The following is an 18,508-nucleotide window of genomic DNA, read 5'->3' on the forward strand; positions in this document are numbered from 1 at the left end:
AAACTACTACGATTGTACGGGACTATCCAGTCTAGTGCGGATTACTCTTTAATGCTCCACACTTCATCAAATATCGGAAAAGTTAAGTAGTAAAATGAATTTTATTGATTGAAACCGAATCATGGTGTTTTAAATCGAATGAATGATCCTGATTATTATTATGACTTGATCTTTTTATTATGAACATATCTATTTGCCTAAAACACTCAGTGAATATATTTTAAAAATTCACAAGTCTTTGGACGAATCTTCAAAATGAAGTTTTATCTTAAAATCATTTTCGTTAAAATTTCTTTGCAAAATTCACAAACACTTATCAACGCAAACTGCAGCCAGGATGCGACTGCGTCGATGCTTTAATACGGTTCCAGCAAGATCACCTTAACCTACTGCGAATGCAGCAGCAGATACCGGGAAAACTCGTCTCCACATCCGGCCCTTATCCCAATGGCCTTGCCGATCTGTTCCGCACCGCCCCAGCCATCCGGCCACCCCTTCACCCGCACACTCGAAGAGCACATTTCAAAACCGTACGCGCGTCCTGAGACGCGTCTGCCATTGCATTCGCATCACAGTCACATATCGTGCTGATATTTGAGTGAAGTTTCTACTTCCGGTACCGGGAGAGATATTACGTCGTGCAGGGCCCCGGGAATGGCCTTCACGGTCCGGACTACATGCGGGAGGAGGACTTTGCGGGTGTATGCATGATGCATGCAGCGTTTGCTTTCCCATTTTCTTCTACCGTACCTGTGCCTTGGTCTTTCGGGCAAGTGGCCAAAGTTTTCTCTGCCTCCGGGGGCGTTATGTGTGTGTATCTGTCGAAAAGGGCTGAAGGAGAAGGACCGAGCGTGGGACCGGGAGAAGGACTCTGGTGTGCAATTTGAGCGCTTGTTTTGAAGCTTCGCTACACTTTCCCACAACGCCTGGTACGCGGTTGTATTCAATACGGTGCTGCCAGGTCTCGGGTCCGCGGCCCGCTTCTGACAGGTCCCTGTGTGTGTGTGAATGTGTGCAAGTGTAATGGTTACACAGGCAGCGTTTGAGCGAACATTTTTCCCATTTCGCGTTTCTCGCTTCGTGTTTTTTTTACAGCGCTCCTAACTGAATCGGAACATTTCTCATTTCTTTGCCCATTTATTTCTCTTGGTCGCATTTGATATGAGCCGGAGAAGCAGCAGCATTTCGGGTGAGCAGTGCGAAGATATGAGAGGGCAGGTTTGTAGTGGTATCGGTTGCCGGCTCGAGCAGATAGGAGGAAATGTTTTGCAGTGATTTATCGATTTTCACCCACCGTGCGCAGGATGATGAGGCCGTTTTGAAGGGGGCGGCATGTTTTGAGCCGCGTGCGCCGCGACGAGGAAAGTGTTGTACGCCCGCATTTTTGGAACCACTTTTGCCAATAAAGAAGGCTGTGGCTTTCTTCAACCGTACGGGTGGAGGTAGTTTGGCGCAGGTGTGCTTTCGCTGTTCGGTTCGCTGGGCCCTGTTCCCGGGTGAATGCAGAGATTGGAGCGCATTGTTTTATTAGCGGGTGAGTGTAACAGATTGGAGCCGTGTGAAAATTCCTAACCGATTCGGAATATTGACAAAACAGTGTCTGCGAAAATGAGTTTAAATATTCATCCAACTAAGCAGCATCTTTCTGCAGCAGATATAGCAAAATTGAATATTTTAAATTGTGTTGCTGGCATTTGTGCGTTCATAAATTTTACACCCAAATTCACGAGGGTAAAGCAAGCATGTGTGTGAAGGGAACCTGCAGTAATATATCACTAATTGTCGTATTAAATCTTCACCCTTGTTTCAATAATGCATGTAACGCCAAGTTAAAACATGATTATAACACAGAAATGATGTATAGCACAAAAATGTTCAATATGCGTCGTCTAATTTATTATTTTTGGGGTGCTTTGAAGGGTGTAGAATTATGTTTTAAGCAAGCATGAAAATTTCTGGCAGATACAAGACTGAAAAAACATAATTGAATAGTACAAAACACCTCAGAAAACTAAGTTATAACTCAAAATGTAATCACAGAGATATGTTTTGAGAGTTTTTTTTCTTCGGAAAATAAAATTTTGCAAATCGCAATCAAGAATTTCTTGAAAATCTATAAACTTCATGTACTGGGCCCCCGCTCCTAGATAAATGTTGTAGTTATTTGTATTTTTTAAATAATTCTTTCACACCTTCTACAAAGTGTTTCTTATATCTTGAAATACTCCCAATCCAATATTTGAAGTACTTTTCTGTAAAGTTCTTCGACCTTCTGAGTATATTTTGAGTTTACCCTAAGTAAATGTCACAACAATATCTCGAAACTTAATTACTATTGAAAAAGATTTTAAATAATTTCGTTCAAAAATTATTCATCCTAAAAAAAACATACGATTAAGTTATTAAATTCCTTGCATAGATTGTCGCTATCTCATGGTTTTTTATTTAAACAAACAGTTCATCAACAGTCAAGCGGAAGCGAAAGACATTTAAATGCTTTAAGCCATCATGATAAGCATGAATAGCAGCGCAACATCAATATTCCCCATCAGTACTCAATTCAATTGACACTTTTTGATACTTTGAATGCGATAAAACCAAAGCAAGCTCCACCGAAATCCCCACTAGAGTTCGACGATACAAAAAAACTCCCCATCGATAAACCAGGTTATAGCGGATAAAAAACTTCCACGATATTGCTCCGAAGTTGCAGCACGCTTCGCATTTTGCAGCATGTGCAACGGGCAGAAAAGAAAAACACTTTCCCGGCTTCAATCCATCGAAATCAATTTTGGGAACGTTCCAGGGACGGCACGAAACCACACTGCAAGTTGCAAATTTGCAAGTGAAATGTAGCTATCACGTGATTTGCACCTCGCCGTACACGGGACACGCCTAGTCCTCGGAGGGGAGCACTGGCGAACAGCGACAGTGAACCCGAGCGGCACACACTGCCAAAGTGCACAAGATTTGTCGTTCGAATCTGCAAATACGACCCGACAGACGCAAAACCCCGGGATCGGTTGTCGCCAGTCGAAAGGAACGCAAAACCCCGTGACTGAGCTGTAGGGTGCTTTAGTTTTGGTGCTTTGCACCCGGAAGCAACCGTGGGAGTAGTTGGACTGTTTCGCCATCGCTCATACTGAAAGCACGGCACAAATTGCGCGCGCGAGTGTGTGTGTGGGTGCTCTTTTTTCTCAAGTTTCTTCATTCATTCGTAAAACCCCAAGCAGGTCAAAGGCATGGTGTGACGCGTCTGATGGATGTTTGTGGCTTTCGAATGCTGCTCTTTACATTCCGAGCGGTGAGCTGATGCAAACCCGCGATAGCAAGAAGACCAAAAGGAAACAGAACCTCCGTATCCGTCTGTGTGACATGGTGAAAGTGTGCAATAATCATAAAACAACTACCGACATGCATACGCGTTGCGTTATGGCGTGCCGTGCTGTCACTGTGGGGCAGACAATAAGGGAGAAGCGCACAAAAAGCGGATCTCCTTCGGGTGCAGGGGGCTTTTTTGTGTTGTTGTCGCCACGTTTCATTTTGTCGCGTGTTGGTGAAAAATGCTGGGAAAAACTGTGGAAAGTGGCCACAGTTCGTGTATATTAATTGTACTGCTTCACACACCATTCAGGAGGACGCCATTTGCGGTGAGGTGTGTATGTGTGAGTAAATGCCGTAGAGGGATGCGTGTGTCGCGTGTGTGTTCTACAAGCTTACGAGCAATTGTTTGCCATTATGTCACATGCGAGGGAAGATATGGTGGGTTAGCTTCTCGCTTGCACCCGACGAAGGCCACAAGATGCAAGGACACGTTGGGCAGCTGGTAGATCAGTTTGTGGTGTTTCTGTGTAGTTCCTGCTGTTGTCGCCGGTCGCCGTTCGAGTCCGTCCGTCAATTCAATCATTTGCAAGCTTCATAAAACCGAAACCGTAAAACGGATCCAGGCAACCGCGACTTCCCCGCACTGGCCGAGGAAGGATGACGGGTTCGGGTGAGCGGTATTTCATTTCTTTGACAACTGTAGTACGAACCAATGCTGCAGTTGGATGAATCCGTGCTGTTGCCAGTGTGATCAGTGTGATGGCGCACTGCCGTGGACAGCATCGATGCTGAAGTTGAAGCGCTGAGTGAAACGTTTCCATATTTTATATGACTTTCTTTTTTTTCCTTGCAGAATGCTTCTCCATTTGTTGTTTGTCTGCGCATTGAATGGAGATTTTGATGGACTTTGGTTTGCAGTCTGGGAGAAGGCCGTCGGTCGGCAGTGATCGTGGCACACGCTGTGCGAAACTAGAGCAAGGTTCGAGCCAGCCGAGCAAATGGATAACGAAACAGGAAGCTGGTTGAAGGTGGAGAGAAAATAAAAGATAGCCGAACAACGGGCGCTTTTCGAGTCTGGGTGGATGTACTGCAGTTAGAGCTTCTGTTGATTTTGTTGCTGTCTCGAGCGAGCGAGCAGTTCCATCTCGTGCAAGGCGAGTGTGAAGATGAGGTAGTCTATTTACAGGCACCATTTGGGGGAGAAGTTCTCATACACCAAACTTACAGAAAGGCACAACGTTTCAAAAAGGCTAGAGTTGTGTTCAGATTTAACTTAACGTTATTATAATTTTTATATTAAAAATGTACGTGTTCTGTATCGTTCATTTTAGTAAGATTTTGTAGTAAGACTTGATCACCAAACTCGTCTTTCATATTTTATTTGTGTCGTTTACTAGGCGATTTCCATCGAAATTACCGTGAGGGAATATTTAGGATGGTGAAAATAAGAACAAGCTACTTTATTAATTTATATAAAAGAATTATATAAGTAGAAGCTATTATACAGAACCTGCAATCTTTAAAAAATGACAATTAAAAAAATAGCTAAACTCACATTTTTGATTAATGTCGCGTTAAAGACGCAATATTTCGAAATATCTAAAATCTGGGAAACTTAATTAAAACAATATTAATGTCACTGCAGGGAGGCACTATCACTATTCGCTAGCGGTTACCATTCCTGTATACCTTTGCGAAAACCTTCATTCGTCCTTACACCATTCTTCATGAATGGAAAGAATACGGCACGAAGCTAGCAATACTAGGAATGTGCAATATTTCCCTGCAGCTCATCCCGCACACATCCCTTGGAGGGGGAAACCTTCGAGGTTTGGCACGGTCACGCTAAAGTATGACCACCGTTTACCACACCGTGGACACGGTCGATCATCGGCGCTGCCCGGCTGCTTTTGAAACGCAAACCGAAGATTAATGTTGACCATCGCGTGTGTGTAATTAAAGCAACATTAATCACTATCTAGGCATTCCCACCGGGTGGTGACTTTCGCAATCGTCATTTTGAAAGCGCTCGCTTTGCAGTTGACAGTTGAGCTTTGGCAGCAGCAGCACAGCAGCAGCAGAAGCTTCATGTAGCAGAATTTTAATAATAATTTCCATTTGAGGTGGTGGCTCAAGGCAAATTTGTTGATATGAGTAGATTGTTTCCAATATTTGTCTATCTGTTGCAATATTGTTAAGCCCATGTTTGTTTCACTTTGTGAGTTGCGTGAAACTGAGTTCCGGGAAAACTAAAATCCAAATGTCGAACTTCCCGTACCGCGTAACTAAGTTAATATTTTTTATTGCACTAATTTATATCAACAAGCGTTAAATAACCATATTTCAGCAGTGCAAGGTGCTTTCTTTCCATCCTTTCTATAGTTTCAGGCTCAAAAAGACTTTCATTCTGTGAACATAAATTGAAAAGATGATTCGTCAGCAGAGCAAAAATAAAGCCGCCGATTGAACAAATAGCAATATTTGGTGTCTCTGGATACATTCCATCGTCAACTCGTTAAAATATCTGAAAGATTTGCATTCGCTCGATTTGATCCGTCCCGAAACACGTTCGTGGCTCGCTGGCACCGGAAGTCCTGTGCTCGTAGTCTGCCCTCACTAAACAGTTGCGATTTCGTCAATCACTTAAGGAAGGAAGTGTCAACTGCATCGAAATCTCGAAAACGAACCCCGGTCGGTTGGAAACAGCCGCAACGGCCGTGAGGTCATTTCCGCCTTGCGTGCGATAATGACGTGGATCGATGCAGACTGCACGCCGTTGTTTCGTAATTGAAAAAGTTACCAACGATTTTTGCACCGATTTTGTTGCGCTTTAAACGAACCAGTTGCCAGGGATGGGTGAAGCCGTACGAAACGGAACGAACAGAAGGCATTCTCTGGAAACAGCATTAATGTTTTCCATTTCATTAGATTTTGTCCGTGGTACGGAGGCTTTGGATGGAGAGGTTCGCACAAACGGACGGCAAACCGCAACCACAAAGCTATTCAACTCCCAGTGTAAAAGGAAAGAGTGTTCTAAAACCGAGGACAGAACATTCGAAATGTTACACAAGAGCTTGAACTTTCGCTTCGGTTGAACAATAGAATGAAGCACTTTGTCGGTATGCCCCATTTTCCGGCATCGCAGGACAAGGATGGAGGCTATTGCAAAAGGGTTCTTCTTCGGCAATGAAATGCACACGGACGAGACGAGGCAGCCCAGGTCAGCATAATGTAATAGACCGGAAGAAGCCGATAGGTCAGGGTGAGGACAAAGACAACCGTCGGTTCCGTTGTACCTTTGAAAACCGATCCGATAAGTACCTTTACTATCCGTTCCGTTCGGCCATCAACGGGAGTGCTAGCCTGCAGGTTATGCAGAATGACAATGTGCTTGTTGAGGTAATGGTCAAACTTGCGATGATGATGTTATTTGAAGACCATGCAAGTTGAAGCTATCCATGTGGTTGAACCAGATGTTCGGGAACGTTTTGTACTGTTGTTGAATTAAGATGACGCCACCAGGAAATATTGTTTCAAGAACGATTCGTTGTATTTTTGTGTGTTTGAAGCTCATTTAGGGCTGTACTTATTTTACAATTTCGATTTACGATTTGTTGAGGTAAAGTAATAAACTCCCCTGCACCATATAATCATTATTGCAATCGAAAAATTTTCATCCCACATATGCACGTAAATTTCAACAGGAAATGCTGCAGTGAATACTCAAAGGGCACCTTCAAAAGCTGTCTTGGACCGGTCAAAACATCAACTTGAATTTGATACCGGTTCTGATCGACAAGCTCTTAAACAATTTCCCCCTGCACAAGACAAACCGGGAACGTGATGTGGCGTCGTAAACTAAACGAGCACAAAACTGTGCTCTCAACATTCGCATACCGGGCAGGCAAATCGAACCCACCGACCGTATTTCAGATGCACCTCGAACCCACCCATCGTTGTGGAATCGAAAAACGGGGGATTGTTATTCGCCAGTAAGCCCGGTGGTTTTCGGAAGCACAGTGAATAAAGGGGGTGAAGGAAAAACCATTTCCCATACACAAAGGCTCTCAATCAACGAAGCGCCAACCCGGGGCTCAATTGAGTGCCGTGTGCTTTCCCTATCCTTCGAAAACCGCCCCCGTAATACACCCCCCGGTTTGTGTCTTTACCCGCCGCGTGATGATACTTTATTACATACCACATAATATGCTTTCATGCGAGCATAAATACATTCAATTACGTGCTCTCATTCGCCGCCATTCGTTCGCAAGTGGTTCGACTCGCGTCGGGAAACGACCAGAGGGTCGAAGTTGAGAAACGATTTTTTTTATTATTATTGTTATTATGATCACCACCACTAAACCCCCCCCCCCCCCCCTTGATCCGGTCCACGACACGATGCATCGTTCGCTGGTAGGGGTTTTAAATGGTGGATGGGTGTGTGGGATTTCTCGATACGAATCGATTTCGGACGAGAAATAGTAGTACCATCGGTTGTGGAGATATATATCGATGGACGGTACAGGATGCAGCTTGATTTACGCTAACGAATAAAAACGGCCTCCAGAACATCCAGCACAGAGGACGGGTGCACGACAATGGGTTTTGGTGGGAGACAGGTTACGCTTCAAGCTGTTTCCCGGAGGATCCTTCCAGAATCGGGCAAGATTGTTTCCAATGTATCTTTCCCCTGCACCACTCACCAGTGTGGCGGGCGGTGTGGCACACAATCGAACACTCCGGTATTGACGGGGCATGCATACCTCCATCGGGGTAGTGTGTTGTGCACAAGAACTCCGAAAACGACCGTGCTCGATGTACGGTTCGTATAATAAACGCCAGCATAAAGGAAGGCGATTGTGATTTATCATTTTGATAGCGTTCCACTTTCGGTGCGGTGAGCTTGTGCGAATATGCTCAGGGCACCTTTTTTTGTAGGAAGCTGATAGGAATCGTTTTGCAGAATTTAGATAGCATCTTACCGTGCCGATCGGCTGCGAAATGGCAGTAAAGATGAAAGTATAATATCTTTGCAAGAAACACCCCGATTTGATGAGGAGATATTCTTGTTCCCGCCGGATGTGAGGTGGAGTTTAAAATGAAGACTTCGCGAATCTTTACCACGTTGAGTGTCGATTATCAATAGTCGTCCAAGCGACATAATATTCAATATTGCGGAGATGAAGATGGCGATAATCTGTGAATTGAGTGAGATGTTTGGGGGCGATTTATGGAAGCTATAATTTTGGTATTTGTGCAAGAAGATCCAATAGATTTTCATCTTTCGTACACCATCTCACGCAATGTTAAAGCAATAAAGTTTAACTAGATATTCATATGGAGCTCTGTTAATTACTTACACCACTTCAACTCCTAGCATCTGCTGACTTGCTACGAAGATATTTGGGGAACTCTCAAGTTTGCACATATGCTTTCTTACCTCGAACTGATCACAGGTACACACACCGTACTGTCGGTGGTCACACTCACAGCAGTAGTACTCCGAGTCCCACTTGGCCAGCTGCTGGTGTCCGGGTGTGGTAGTGGTCGTGGAGTGACCACCACCCCCATTCGGCACGCTGCCGGTCCCCGGCGGGAAGAACACATCGTCCGGATGGTACTGATGGTGCTGATGCTGTGCGTTGGTTATTGTCGTCGCATTGTAGAACTGCTCCTCGAACGGGTCCAGCTTGCGGCCCCGATAGACACTGCACTTCCGCTCGAGTGCACCGGGCGTTGGACTGGTCAGAGGGTGCGCCTCCTCGTCGTCCGTCAGCACGAGCGGCTTCAGCCCAAGTCGCCCGGGCGGTGTTGCCTGCGGTGTGGCCGGCGTAATGATGATCGGATCGTTCGGGATCTGCAGCGTTAGTGGTTGCGTGAGTGCGGCCTCACCCTCTTCCTGACCCGCAAGACCGACCTTATCGAGATGCTGCTGGGAGTGAGCGTGATGGGGATGCTGCTGTTGCTGCAAGAGCAGCAGCTGCTGATGGTGGTGGTGGTGGTGGTGGTGACCGGCGTGCGGTTCAGTGCCCACCGAGTCTCCAAACGTGGGCGTTTGCGGTGGTGAAAGATCCTGCTGGGCCTGGGATACCAGCGGTAGTGTGGCGGTGGCGGACTTTGTAAGCTGCTGGCGCCGCACCAGCTTGTCGTACTCGCGGAAGCCAGTGGGTTTGGGCATCGGTGGAAAGGACGCCCCCGATGCGGGTGGCTGTCCGGACGGTCCGGCACCGTGTAGATGGCACGGATGTGGCACTCCACCAGGTACCCCATGATGGTGGTGATGATGGTGGTGAGCGTGTCCAGCAGGACCACCGAGATGCGGCCCATGGCCATGGCCACCCGGCACCCCGGTGTAGGACGTGCACGGTTGGTCACCGAACTTGTGGTGCGGATGTTGCTGGTCCGAGCCGGGTATGCTGGTGTAGCCCGCACTGAGCTTCCGGTGGTGCTGATGGGGTGCCCGCAGATAGGACGCCGGCAGCTGGTGGAAGTGTTTACTCTTTGTCGGTGTCGTGGCCGCCTTCGCCGCAAGCTTCTCCCGCAGTATTTGCTGATTGGTGGCCTTGTTTTTCGTGTTCTGCTGGGCCTGCTTCTTGCGGGCCTGGCGTGACGCCAGCGAGGCGCCACCTGCTGCTGCATACATCTTGCGCTTGCGTTCTTACCAGCACGGTACTGCACCGTAGGGGCTTTAGTAGGGGATACTGCTACTGCTACGGCTACTGCTGCTAACACCGCCACCGACAACGACGACGACAACGATGGCGCTGTGTCGCATCCACAACAATAACAACAAACAGCGATAACAACAACAATGATAACAGCAATAATAACGACGGTGACGATGATGGCGAGAAGTTCCGTGGCAGCTTGGGTACTGCTACCCGCTTGGTGTTGATTTGCTGCTAAACTACCCGCCAAACAGTAGCAGCGGATCAAAGAAGCGTACGATCTGCTGTAGATTGGTTTCTGCTAGCCTACTATGGGGTGGTGGGACACGTACACAGCACTCTCAGCTTCTGTTTTGTTTTGTTTCGGTTTGGTTTGACAGCTAGTCAAGGAACGCAGGTTCAGGGTGTCAAGGAATGCAGGTGTGTGATAATGTCGACGACCAAGATGGGATGATTGGGGCGGAATTTTTTGTTAAGATACTAGCACAGTAAGTAATCCACCTATACGCTTACAACAGTACGGTATGCAATACGTACGATTCGCTTGCCCCGACAAGACTACTGGCAATACAGAGCAGCACGGTAAATTGCAATGCAACCCACCCACCAACGTTACGGAATGTGAGACGGTATCGGTTTTCCTTATGTTTTGGCGATTGATTAGCTCCAGCAAGACACTTAGACACGAGTACTACTACTTAACACTGACGCAAATGACGCTTATCGTTAAGATTGTTGCCGCAACGAGCATATGCTACATAAACACACACAGATGCAACTTCCTTTTGTTTTTTTTTTTTTTTAATGTGCGGAGCGCTCGATCGTTTATCGCCTTTCTATTTTTCTTCTTCCTCTGTAGACAGTTATCAAAAAATGCTTATCGGTGCACTAGGTGCCTGGATTTGAGTTAAGTATCTTGCACTAGTCTGTGTTGTTGTTGTGTTGTGTTACCGTGGCTATCCTTGTGCTGTAACGGTTTTGTGGCGTATTTAACTCGCAAAAACGGGAGTAAGAAAAAATCTTGCTCACCTTCTCCTAGCTGCTTGTCTAGCTATATAACTTAGTTGACGTTTATATACTACCGTAGAGACTATCGAGTGGGTTTTGTTACAAGTGTGCTTGTGAATGATGTGTTACACGAAAAGCTTCTGTTTGCGATCTCCCTCTCGTAAGATTATCCCCATTCAAGCCCTTCGCTGTGATAAAGAGGGACACCGGAAGATAAGGATGAGGGTGTGAATGTTTCGGGAGAGGGAGAAAGAGCGAGAGATAGATAGCCTAAGTAGACTAATCGTGGAGAATTTTTGGTAAATTTCACATACAGTACTTTGCGATCCTTACGTTGCGCCGGGAAAAACAAACAGACACACGCACAGTCAAAGCTTTTCCCTAGGAATAAACGATAATAAAAAACACACACATACACGCGATCTTACGGTGTACGTTTCCTGGTTTCGCCGGTATTATTAAGCCCGCTACGTTGCATGCAGCTTACAGTAAGTATACGTAATAGTTTTCCATCGATTTAGTGTTTCTCTCGGTGCCCTACAACATCCATCTACCGCTTAGTGATTAGTTTCGAGGGGTTAGTTTCTATACACATGCACAGCATAGCATTACGGCGCGGTGCAAGGTAGAACATCCATGGTGTGCCTGCCAGCTCCAGAAGGAATGACAGAGTCTTTTAGCAAAAAAGAAAAGTGAAGGGTGAAGAATAGCAAAAGTAAATAGACCCTTGGCGGGGTTTCACAAACGGGGTGGGGGTTTTAAGATAATTTAATGCTTTCCCTCCTCGCTTTCTACACGCGTTCGCATCATAACACTAACCTAACGTGGTTCAACCAACACCGGTTGCTGTTCGTATAAAACAATTACCAAACGTGTGACAAACCGTGACCGAGCGATACCACCATGATACTAATAATGACATGCAACGGTTGTTCGCTTTGTGCTAGATAAATGATTTTCTCACCCCGCTGTGTACGGTCGTACGCGATCGGTTGGCTTACAAAAATGCAACATTTGGTACAACGATATATTTTCCCGCATTGAACCCGATCGCATTTGGCGCACATTCAAACGTGTGTTTTCTTTGTCGCTCTCTCGCTTCTGATCGTTCTACTGTTTCGTTTTACTGCTTTTAAAAATATGTTTGTTTTTTTGCAGAACCATAAATTGAAAGTGCGTCCAAAAACTGGGTTTTGTATGGTTTGCTATGCCTTATCAACAACCAACATCGGTAGATTCTATCATTCGGTTATCTTATATGTTTATATCGTTCGTGTGTGGAGTTGGTTTAGATTTTTCTTGCGTTGTTTTGGGGACCATTAGCTGCATTTTTGTGTTCCTTATTTGCATCGTTTGTCGTTATGCAACCGTAACGACAAGCAGCATGACCAGGAAACCGAACACCATCAATACCTTGCCGGATGGATATCAACTGGATCATGCTTCAGTGGACGTTGTGCGTTACGAAATGTCAAAGATACGGCCACGTACATTCGAAAAGGTGCATAGTGTCCATCCGTCTGTGCTTTAAACTGTTTTTTTAACTGCCCTGGGTTTAACACCTGCTGTCACTCGTTCGTGTTTGCGCTGTTGTCATTAATACCCTACACTCTTGCTGCTAAGAATAATTATTTGTATTAGTCACATCCTGCATTGCCTTTTTCTGCCTAGGTAAAGGTACTTGCTGCACTGTTCCGGAAGTTCTCTACGTTTATAAACGTTTCATCAATAAAAATGCAACTCGACTGATATTACTGCTAGCTAGGCACCACTGCAACGGTATGCGCAATCGTTTGCGTTTTCAATCGCATTCGAGCCGGTGGGCCGTGTCAAACACTGTAACGCTACCCGGGGAGATCCGTAACGCTCGGCTGTCCGTTACATTCGGCATATCGTCTAACTAAAAAGGTACTACCACAACCGCACGATTGTTCGTTCAGATTCCGGACCGTGGTTTGACCACCTGCAGCTGCAATTCCATTCCGCTCATATTGTCCTGTTTATATTTCTTATTTGGTTTTGTTCGACCGTCCCCTTGTATCGACAGTTATTATCAATATAACGTGTAGCAAAAACGATAAAAGAATATCAAAACTTGTACCTAACAAACATATGCCTTTAGAAGCGTACGCGATTGCTTTTCTTCTGTGTGTGTGTTTTTTGTGTGGTTTATTTGTGGGTTCATATAAACCTTGGAGGTGTACGGTAATGTGTTTTGTAACTAATTGTAACGTTACCCCGTTTTATCGGACAACACGCTTCTACATTGTAACGTTTGTATCAAAAATTATCCACAAAATAGTTTTGGGACGCTTAGCAGTGGGAAAAAGAAGATACAAAATATAAGATTCCTGTACCGTTTACAATTTCGAAATGGGGGGAGTTCTCATTTACATCCTTTTCACCGTTTCGTGCAGTTGAATCCTGTTATCCTTTGTTCGAGTAAATGTCTACCAAGCGTATAGGTTTCACGTCAATTCCCTATCTCAAATCGTTCGAGTTAGCTGTGTTAGATTTTAATAAACCATACCTGCTATTCAAATCTCACACCATAAAACTCTGTACAGGCCCCTTTTCACGATGTCTTTTGTTTGGGATTGGAATATTCCGACTTAAAAAATGGCTCGGTTTCGATGGAGTGCACCGTGTTTGGATATGGTATGTTTTTTTTTTTGCCTTGCGCCAGCTCGTGTGTAAGTTCGTATGGTCGAACTTGCGAATCGTTTTCGAGTGCTGTTGAACCAATACCGGTAGCGTATAGGTGATTGTGCGATCGATCCGTTGGTAATATAGGACGGGAATTGGTTGTTAGAAAAGGATTATTTCGGCAGGACATTGACATTTGCGTTCCATTGCAGTGTTGAAGTTGACGATCGCTGGTGTACGGTGTGCCAACGAAGTAAGTTGTGGCTGGAAAGCTAAACATAAAGTAAATGAAGATTAGGAAAAATATATATTTGATTAAGTTTTGAGCAAGCATTTAAAGAGTTATAAATTGCGTGAGTTGGTGTAGACGGGAAGAGGTGATAATGATATGGCGCGGTTTAATTAGCTGTTTTGACTTTGCGTTGACTGGCGTTGGGAGAATCTGATTCATTCGTTCCACTGATAGCAACTTGGAACAGATTAATGATTGTGATTCTCTATTTTGAAGAAACATGATACCTCAAAGCTTCAAGAATCCCCGAAGATTCATGAATCCTCATATATTCTTTGAGGACATAAAGAATCTGTGAAGATTCAATTTTTTTTATTATTTAATTGATGATTGAAAGGATTCGTTACTAAGAATTCATTGGATATAACATTAATATTGACTGCTCAAAAATTGAAGAATCCTCAGAAATTTATAATTCCTTTAAGATTCAATGAGGGCATAAAGAATCTGAAAAGATCCGTGTATTTTTCGCCAAACATTCATTAAATACAACCTGTAAATTGACACTTCTACAATGGTCATATAAAGCTTTATTAGATAAGAAGTAATGTTAATTAACTGTTAATGAAGAATTTGTCATACATTACAAGATTTTTATTCTTTAAACACACATGTTTCATAGCTACGCGAACCACTCCCAGCTCGAATTATGGGAGCATCAATCGTTCCCCCCTTCGTCACAAAGCATCTAGGTTCGTCGACACAAGTTACAACTCGTGTAATTTTCTCCCACCGCAAGGGTTTCCTCATCATTATGAGTTCGCTTATCCCTTGGCCTTCTCTACTTTGACCACAGTTCTGCGGACGGACGGTAGAATGAAAGGGAACTTTATCGGAGTGTGGAAATAAATCAAATCACGAAAAAATCCCTTCAACCCTGCTTTGGGTCATCTGTTTTCGTGAAAACACTTTAGTGTGTAGTTGTTATGTGGTGTTTTTTTTCTCTCCCTCTCGTGGCTAACTTTTTTTTTCTTTTACCCTTCACCGAAAATGTGTGCATGTGTGTGAATGTGCAGTCGTTTGTTCGTTTGTGGTAAATAACTGGGGAAACCCGCCTGGCAAACCCCACGTGCCACGTCACGTTCCCATCAATCGTACCACTAGGCAGCTTTATGACCGCAATTTGGACAGCTCCCCTGCACTCTCGGAGGGAACCCCGTGTTTCTGGCAGATTGCTTACCGCGAGGTTTGTTTTGTTTTGTGGAGGTTGCCCCCCCCCTCCCCCCATCTCGCTCGGTTTTCTCAAACACTCGCGGAACAAACCCCTGATGGCGATGGCGGTGGTTGAGGATATTTTCAGCTACTTAGCGCAAATGAAAATGTCTACGGCTCCACGCGCTCGCACACACATCGATATGGCGGATGTCGTCACCACCGTCATCATTTAATGGGAAGATGCTCGAACAGAAAAAAAGGGTTTGTAGAAACAACACGGCTGTGGTAAAGGGTGGTTTGGAGTGTTTGGATCATATCATGAATAATGAATATTGTTCACACGCTGGTTCGCGGCTGAAACAGCGGCCATGAAGGTTTGCACGGACGCTGATCGTTTGCTACAGCGTGTTGTGTTTTTGGTTGACTCTAATTGAGGCGCCCACCGTGGAAGGGTAGGGGCGAGGACTAGGAAAAATGGTAGAAAAATCGAATCGGTTCCGAGCCGAAGTGTGCTGCAAATGGTGGTGTAGTTGTGCTAGACCACTACTGGTGTTACGAGTGGAATAACGAATTGTGATGAGTTGGGTACGTAAAACACTGAGTAAGGGGAGAAACACAAACACACACACACTCTTCAAAAAAATCGTACCTAAACTCCCGCCGTTTACTAATGCACTCAACAGGACGGACGGATGGAACAAGCTCAGAAGTTTGCTAAAAGAAATCAATATTTTAGCCGCGAAATTGTAATAAATATTGCTTCCGGCAGATGTGGTAGTTCGGCGACTGCCGGGAGTGGCTATTTACAGGAACGGGAATGCCCGGAAAGAAACACCACAAACTAGTACGTTCGTACACGATAACGATCAAAATACTGCACTGTGAATTGTGGGTTGCAATTGCAGCTGTCGATGCAGTTCTCGAGACTGTCGCATAAGGTATGTGTCGGTGGGACGTTTATGATTAGAGGACTTGACTACTTGGCAGGTTCATGGTGGTTGCAGTTGAAGGACACCGTCTTTTCCGCAACCTTTTGCGGCATGATTTATTAAGCCATCTGATTTGCCTCATAGGCATAACACAAGATTCAAACCTGTTAGACCTAAAACTGTCTCTTTATCCAACAAGTAGGTTCGTAAAACCAAATGATCGAGTAAACCCGTCGAAGTCTATTATCCTTGTGATTTGTCGAACGGCTGTTACGTAAACAGTCTGCCTCCATGGATAAATATTTAAGACTTCGGAAGCTACAATGAATGAAAGGGTTTTATGACGTTACCCGAGTAGAATGTTACGTAAACACCTGGGACAAAAATTATCGTTGTAATGGTTGATCAGATTGATTAAAGTTTTGCTATGATAAAGTAGGGAATGAAGGTTTTTTTTTAATAAAATATTAATATTCGTTCTTCACATGTAACAATGGTAATAAATGTGAATGTTTCTTGGGTTTTCCGTATTGTAGTGGTAGTGTTACTGCTGTCACACTCTCATCATACTGCCTCAAAATCGGGAAGAGCTTCACAAACTTTTGTCAACTTTGGTGTGAGAACTCAACAGAAACGATTCGTTGGATTGAGTGCCGCTGGGTGTACTTTAGCAATGCGTTAAAGTAAGATTAATTCTTTAAAACAAACGATTGTGTTAAGTACATCACTTTGTGGAGTTGTTATCCAAATGTGTCGCTTGTGGCTCAACATTATAAACATGTGAACTTCATAATGCGATAAACGCTAATCCCGTATGCTGATACAGTGCCCTATGTAGTAAATGTTGTTATAAACAGCTATCGATCGCTGCGATTCTGGACCATGTCTTTAGACGATCATAATAAAAGTAACTACCGACGCCTTTTATGAAAGGTAGGTTTTTGGGCGAGCATGAGTAAGTGAACACATTTTCCGTCAAGGGATACACATCCGGGAAAACTGTCGTAAAATCGTAAACTGCATCCTTTTTCCCTGACACGACACTCATTACGCTGCTCATAACCCGCAACCTTCCGTGTTTTAGCACTACCCGGCCGCCCAGTTCGTCCTCGATCCGACGGTGCTTCAAATTAAGTTTTGAAAGTTAGCAGCTGATTCGGAAAGCTCTAGCAACGATCGAAAAACTTGGTGAACGGTTTTCCAACCCCCTGCACCGGTGGATAGGCTGGAGGTTGGGACGGGTGCCTTCATCGCAACTTTTCTCACCCATTTCGGCGTTGGGGTATAGGGATGTGGGTGGCATTTTATGATCGCATTTCAAAGACTTTCATGCTACAAGTTCGTGGTGTGGGGTGGCGTAACTAGGAATTGTTAATCACGATGGTTTTTTTTTTGTATTCTTACACTTTTCCTCCTTTTTTCCTACATAATATGTATTGCCTCTTTGGGCGACACTTTGTTGGGTGTAAGTTTCGAAATAATTTAGCCCAGTAATTGGGAGAAGGGACCCTACGGAGCGAAGGGTACACTTTGCTTTGTTGGCTCACTTCAGCAGACGGTGTTGGATAGTAAAAATGTCTGTTTGATTACTTGCTTCGAATTAATATCTCTGTGCTTTCGGTTTTATCATGTCACAAGTTTTTCGTCCGCATAAATGTCCTAATAATTTGGGAAGTGTTTTTTTTTTTCTCTAATTACACAGCACAGCAAAATCATTTTTTTACAAATAAAACGAATTCAGTGCTAATGGAATTATTTTTAGCATTCGCACGAATCGACTCCAATCGGGGTGAGAACACACAAGCAGCTGATAATTCGTTTCGGAAATGAATTTTGAAATTGAATTCATTTAATTTTCAAGCAAAGCAGTTCGTGAGTTGTTTACCAACTTGGAACGAAGGAAAGGATCGATTTCACAATCAACTGCAGCCAGTTAAAAATTTGGTAACTAGACCCGTAGACACTGTGCCCGATGTTGGAAGGAACAAAAACTACACGACCTTTCTTTTTTGCACTTGAAGACGAATAAAAAGAAAGAAGTGAAAAACAAAACAAAAAATTTCCAGCAGCAAAGCGAACTGCACCGAGACGGTGAGACAAAATAACTACTTTAGTTTCACATTGGCGCCATTCGGGGTTGCACCGTTAGCGAACGGGAAGGTTTTGCTTTTTATTTTCCTTGTTTGATTCCGCTTAGGGATGTGGTTTTTTATGTGAGTGTGTACGTGTGACTAGAGAAAATATATCCAAGAAGCAGTCGTGCAGTTGCGTAGCGTCGGTGGATTGCCACGGCCTCGGAATAGCATCGATAGGGCATCGGGAAGGGGGAAAAGAATCTGATCACCATTTACGTATGTACGGCTGTCGTTATCTTTCACCCGGTCACCCGACCGGCCGAGGTTTTGTTCGTTCCCATCGCGAGTTTTCGATCTCGCTGGAACGGAGCCCAACTTTTCGTTTTCATCTTATCTCGCCCACCGCTTACG

The 18,508-nt window shown here is 44.5% G+C and overlaps 1 protein-coding gene across 1 annotated transcript in view; it reads right to left on the reverse strand.

Moving 5' to 3' along the window:
• LOC128711407 (uncharacterized) overlaps positions 1-9,967 on the reverse strand; it is a 58,712-nt gene extending 48,745 nt beyond the window's left edge. Inside the window, exon 1 of the mRNA XM_053806278.1 lies at positions 8,765-9,967. Coding sequence (XP_053662253.1) covers positions 8,765-9,967 — 1,203 coding nt within the window. The remainder of the gene's footprint in view (positions 1-8,764) is intronic.
• Between the last annotated feature and the right edge of the window lie 8,541 nt (positions 9,968-18,508).

Source organism: Anopheles marshallii, chromosome 3 (genome assembly GCF_943734725.1).
Source record: "Anopheles marshallii chromosome 3, idAnoMarsDA_429_01, whole genome shotgun sequence".
In the NCBI taxonomy this organism is placed as follows: domain Eukaryota; kingdom Metazoa; phylum Arthropoda; class Insecta; order Diptera; family Culicidae; genus Anopheles; species Anopheles marshallii.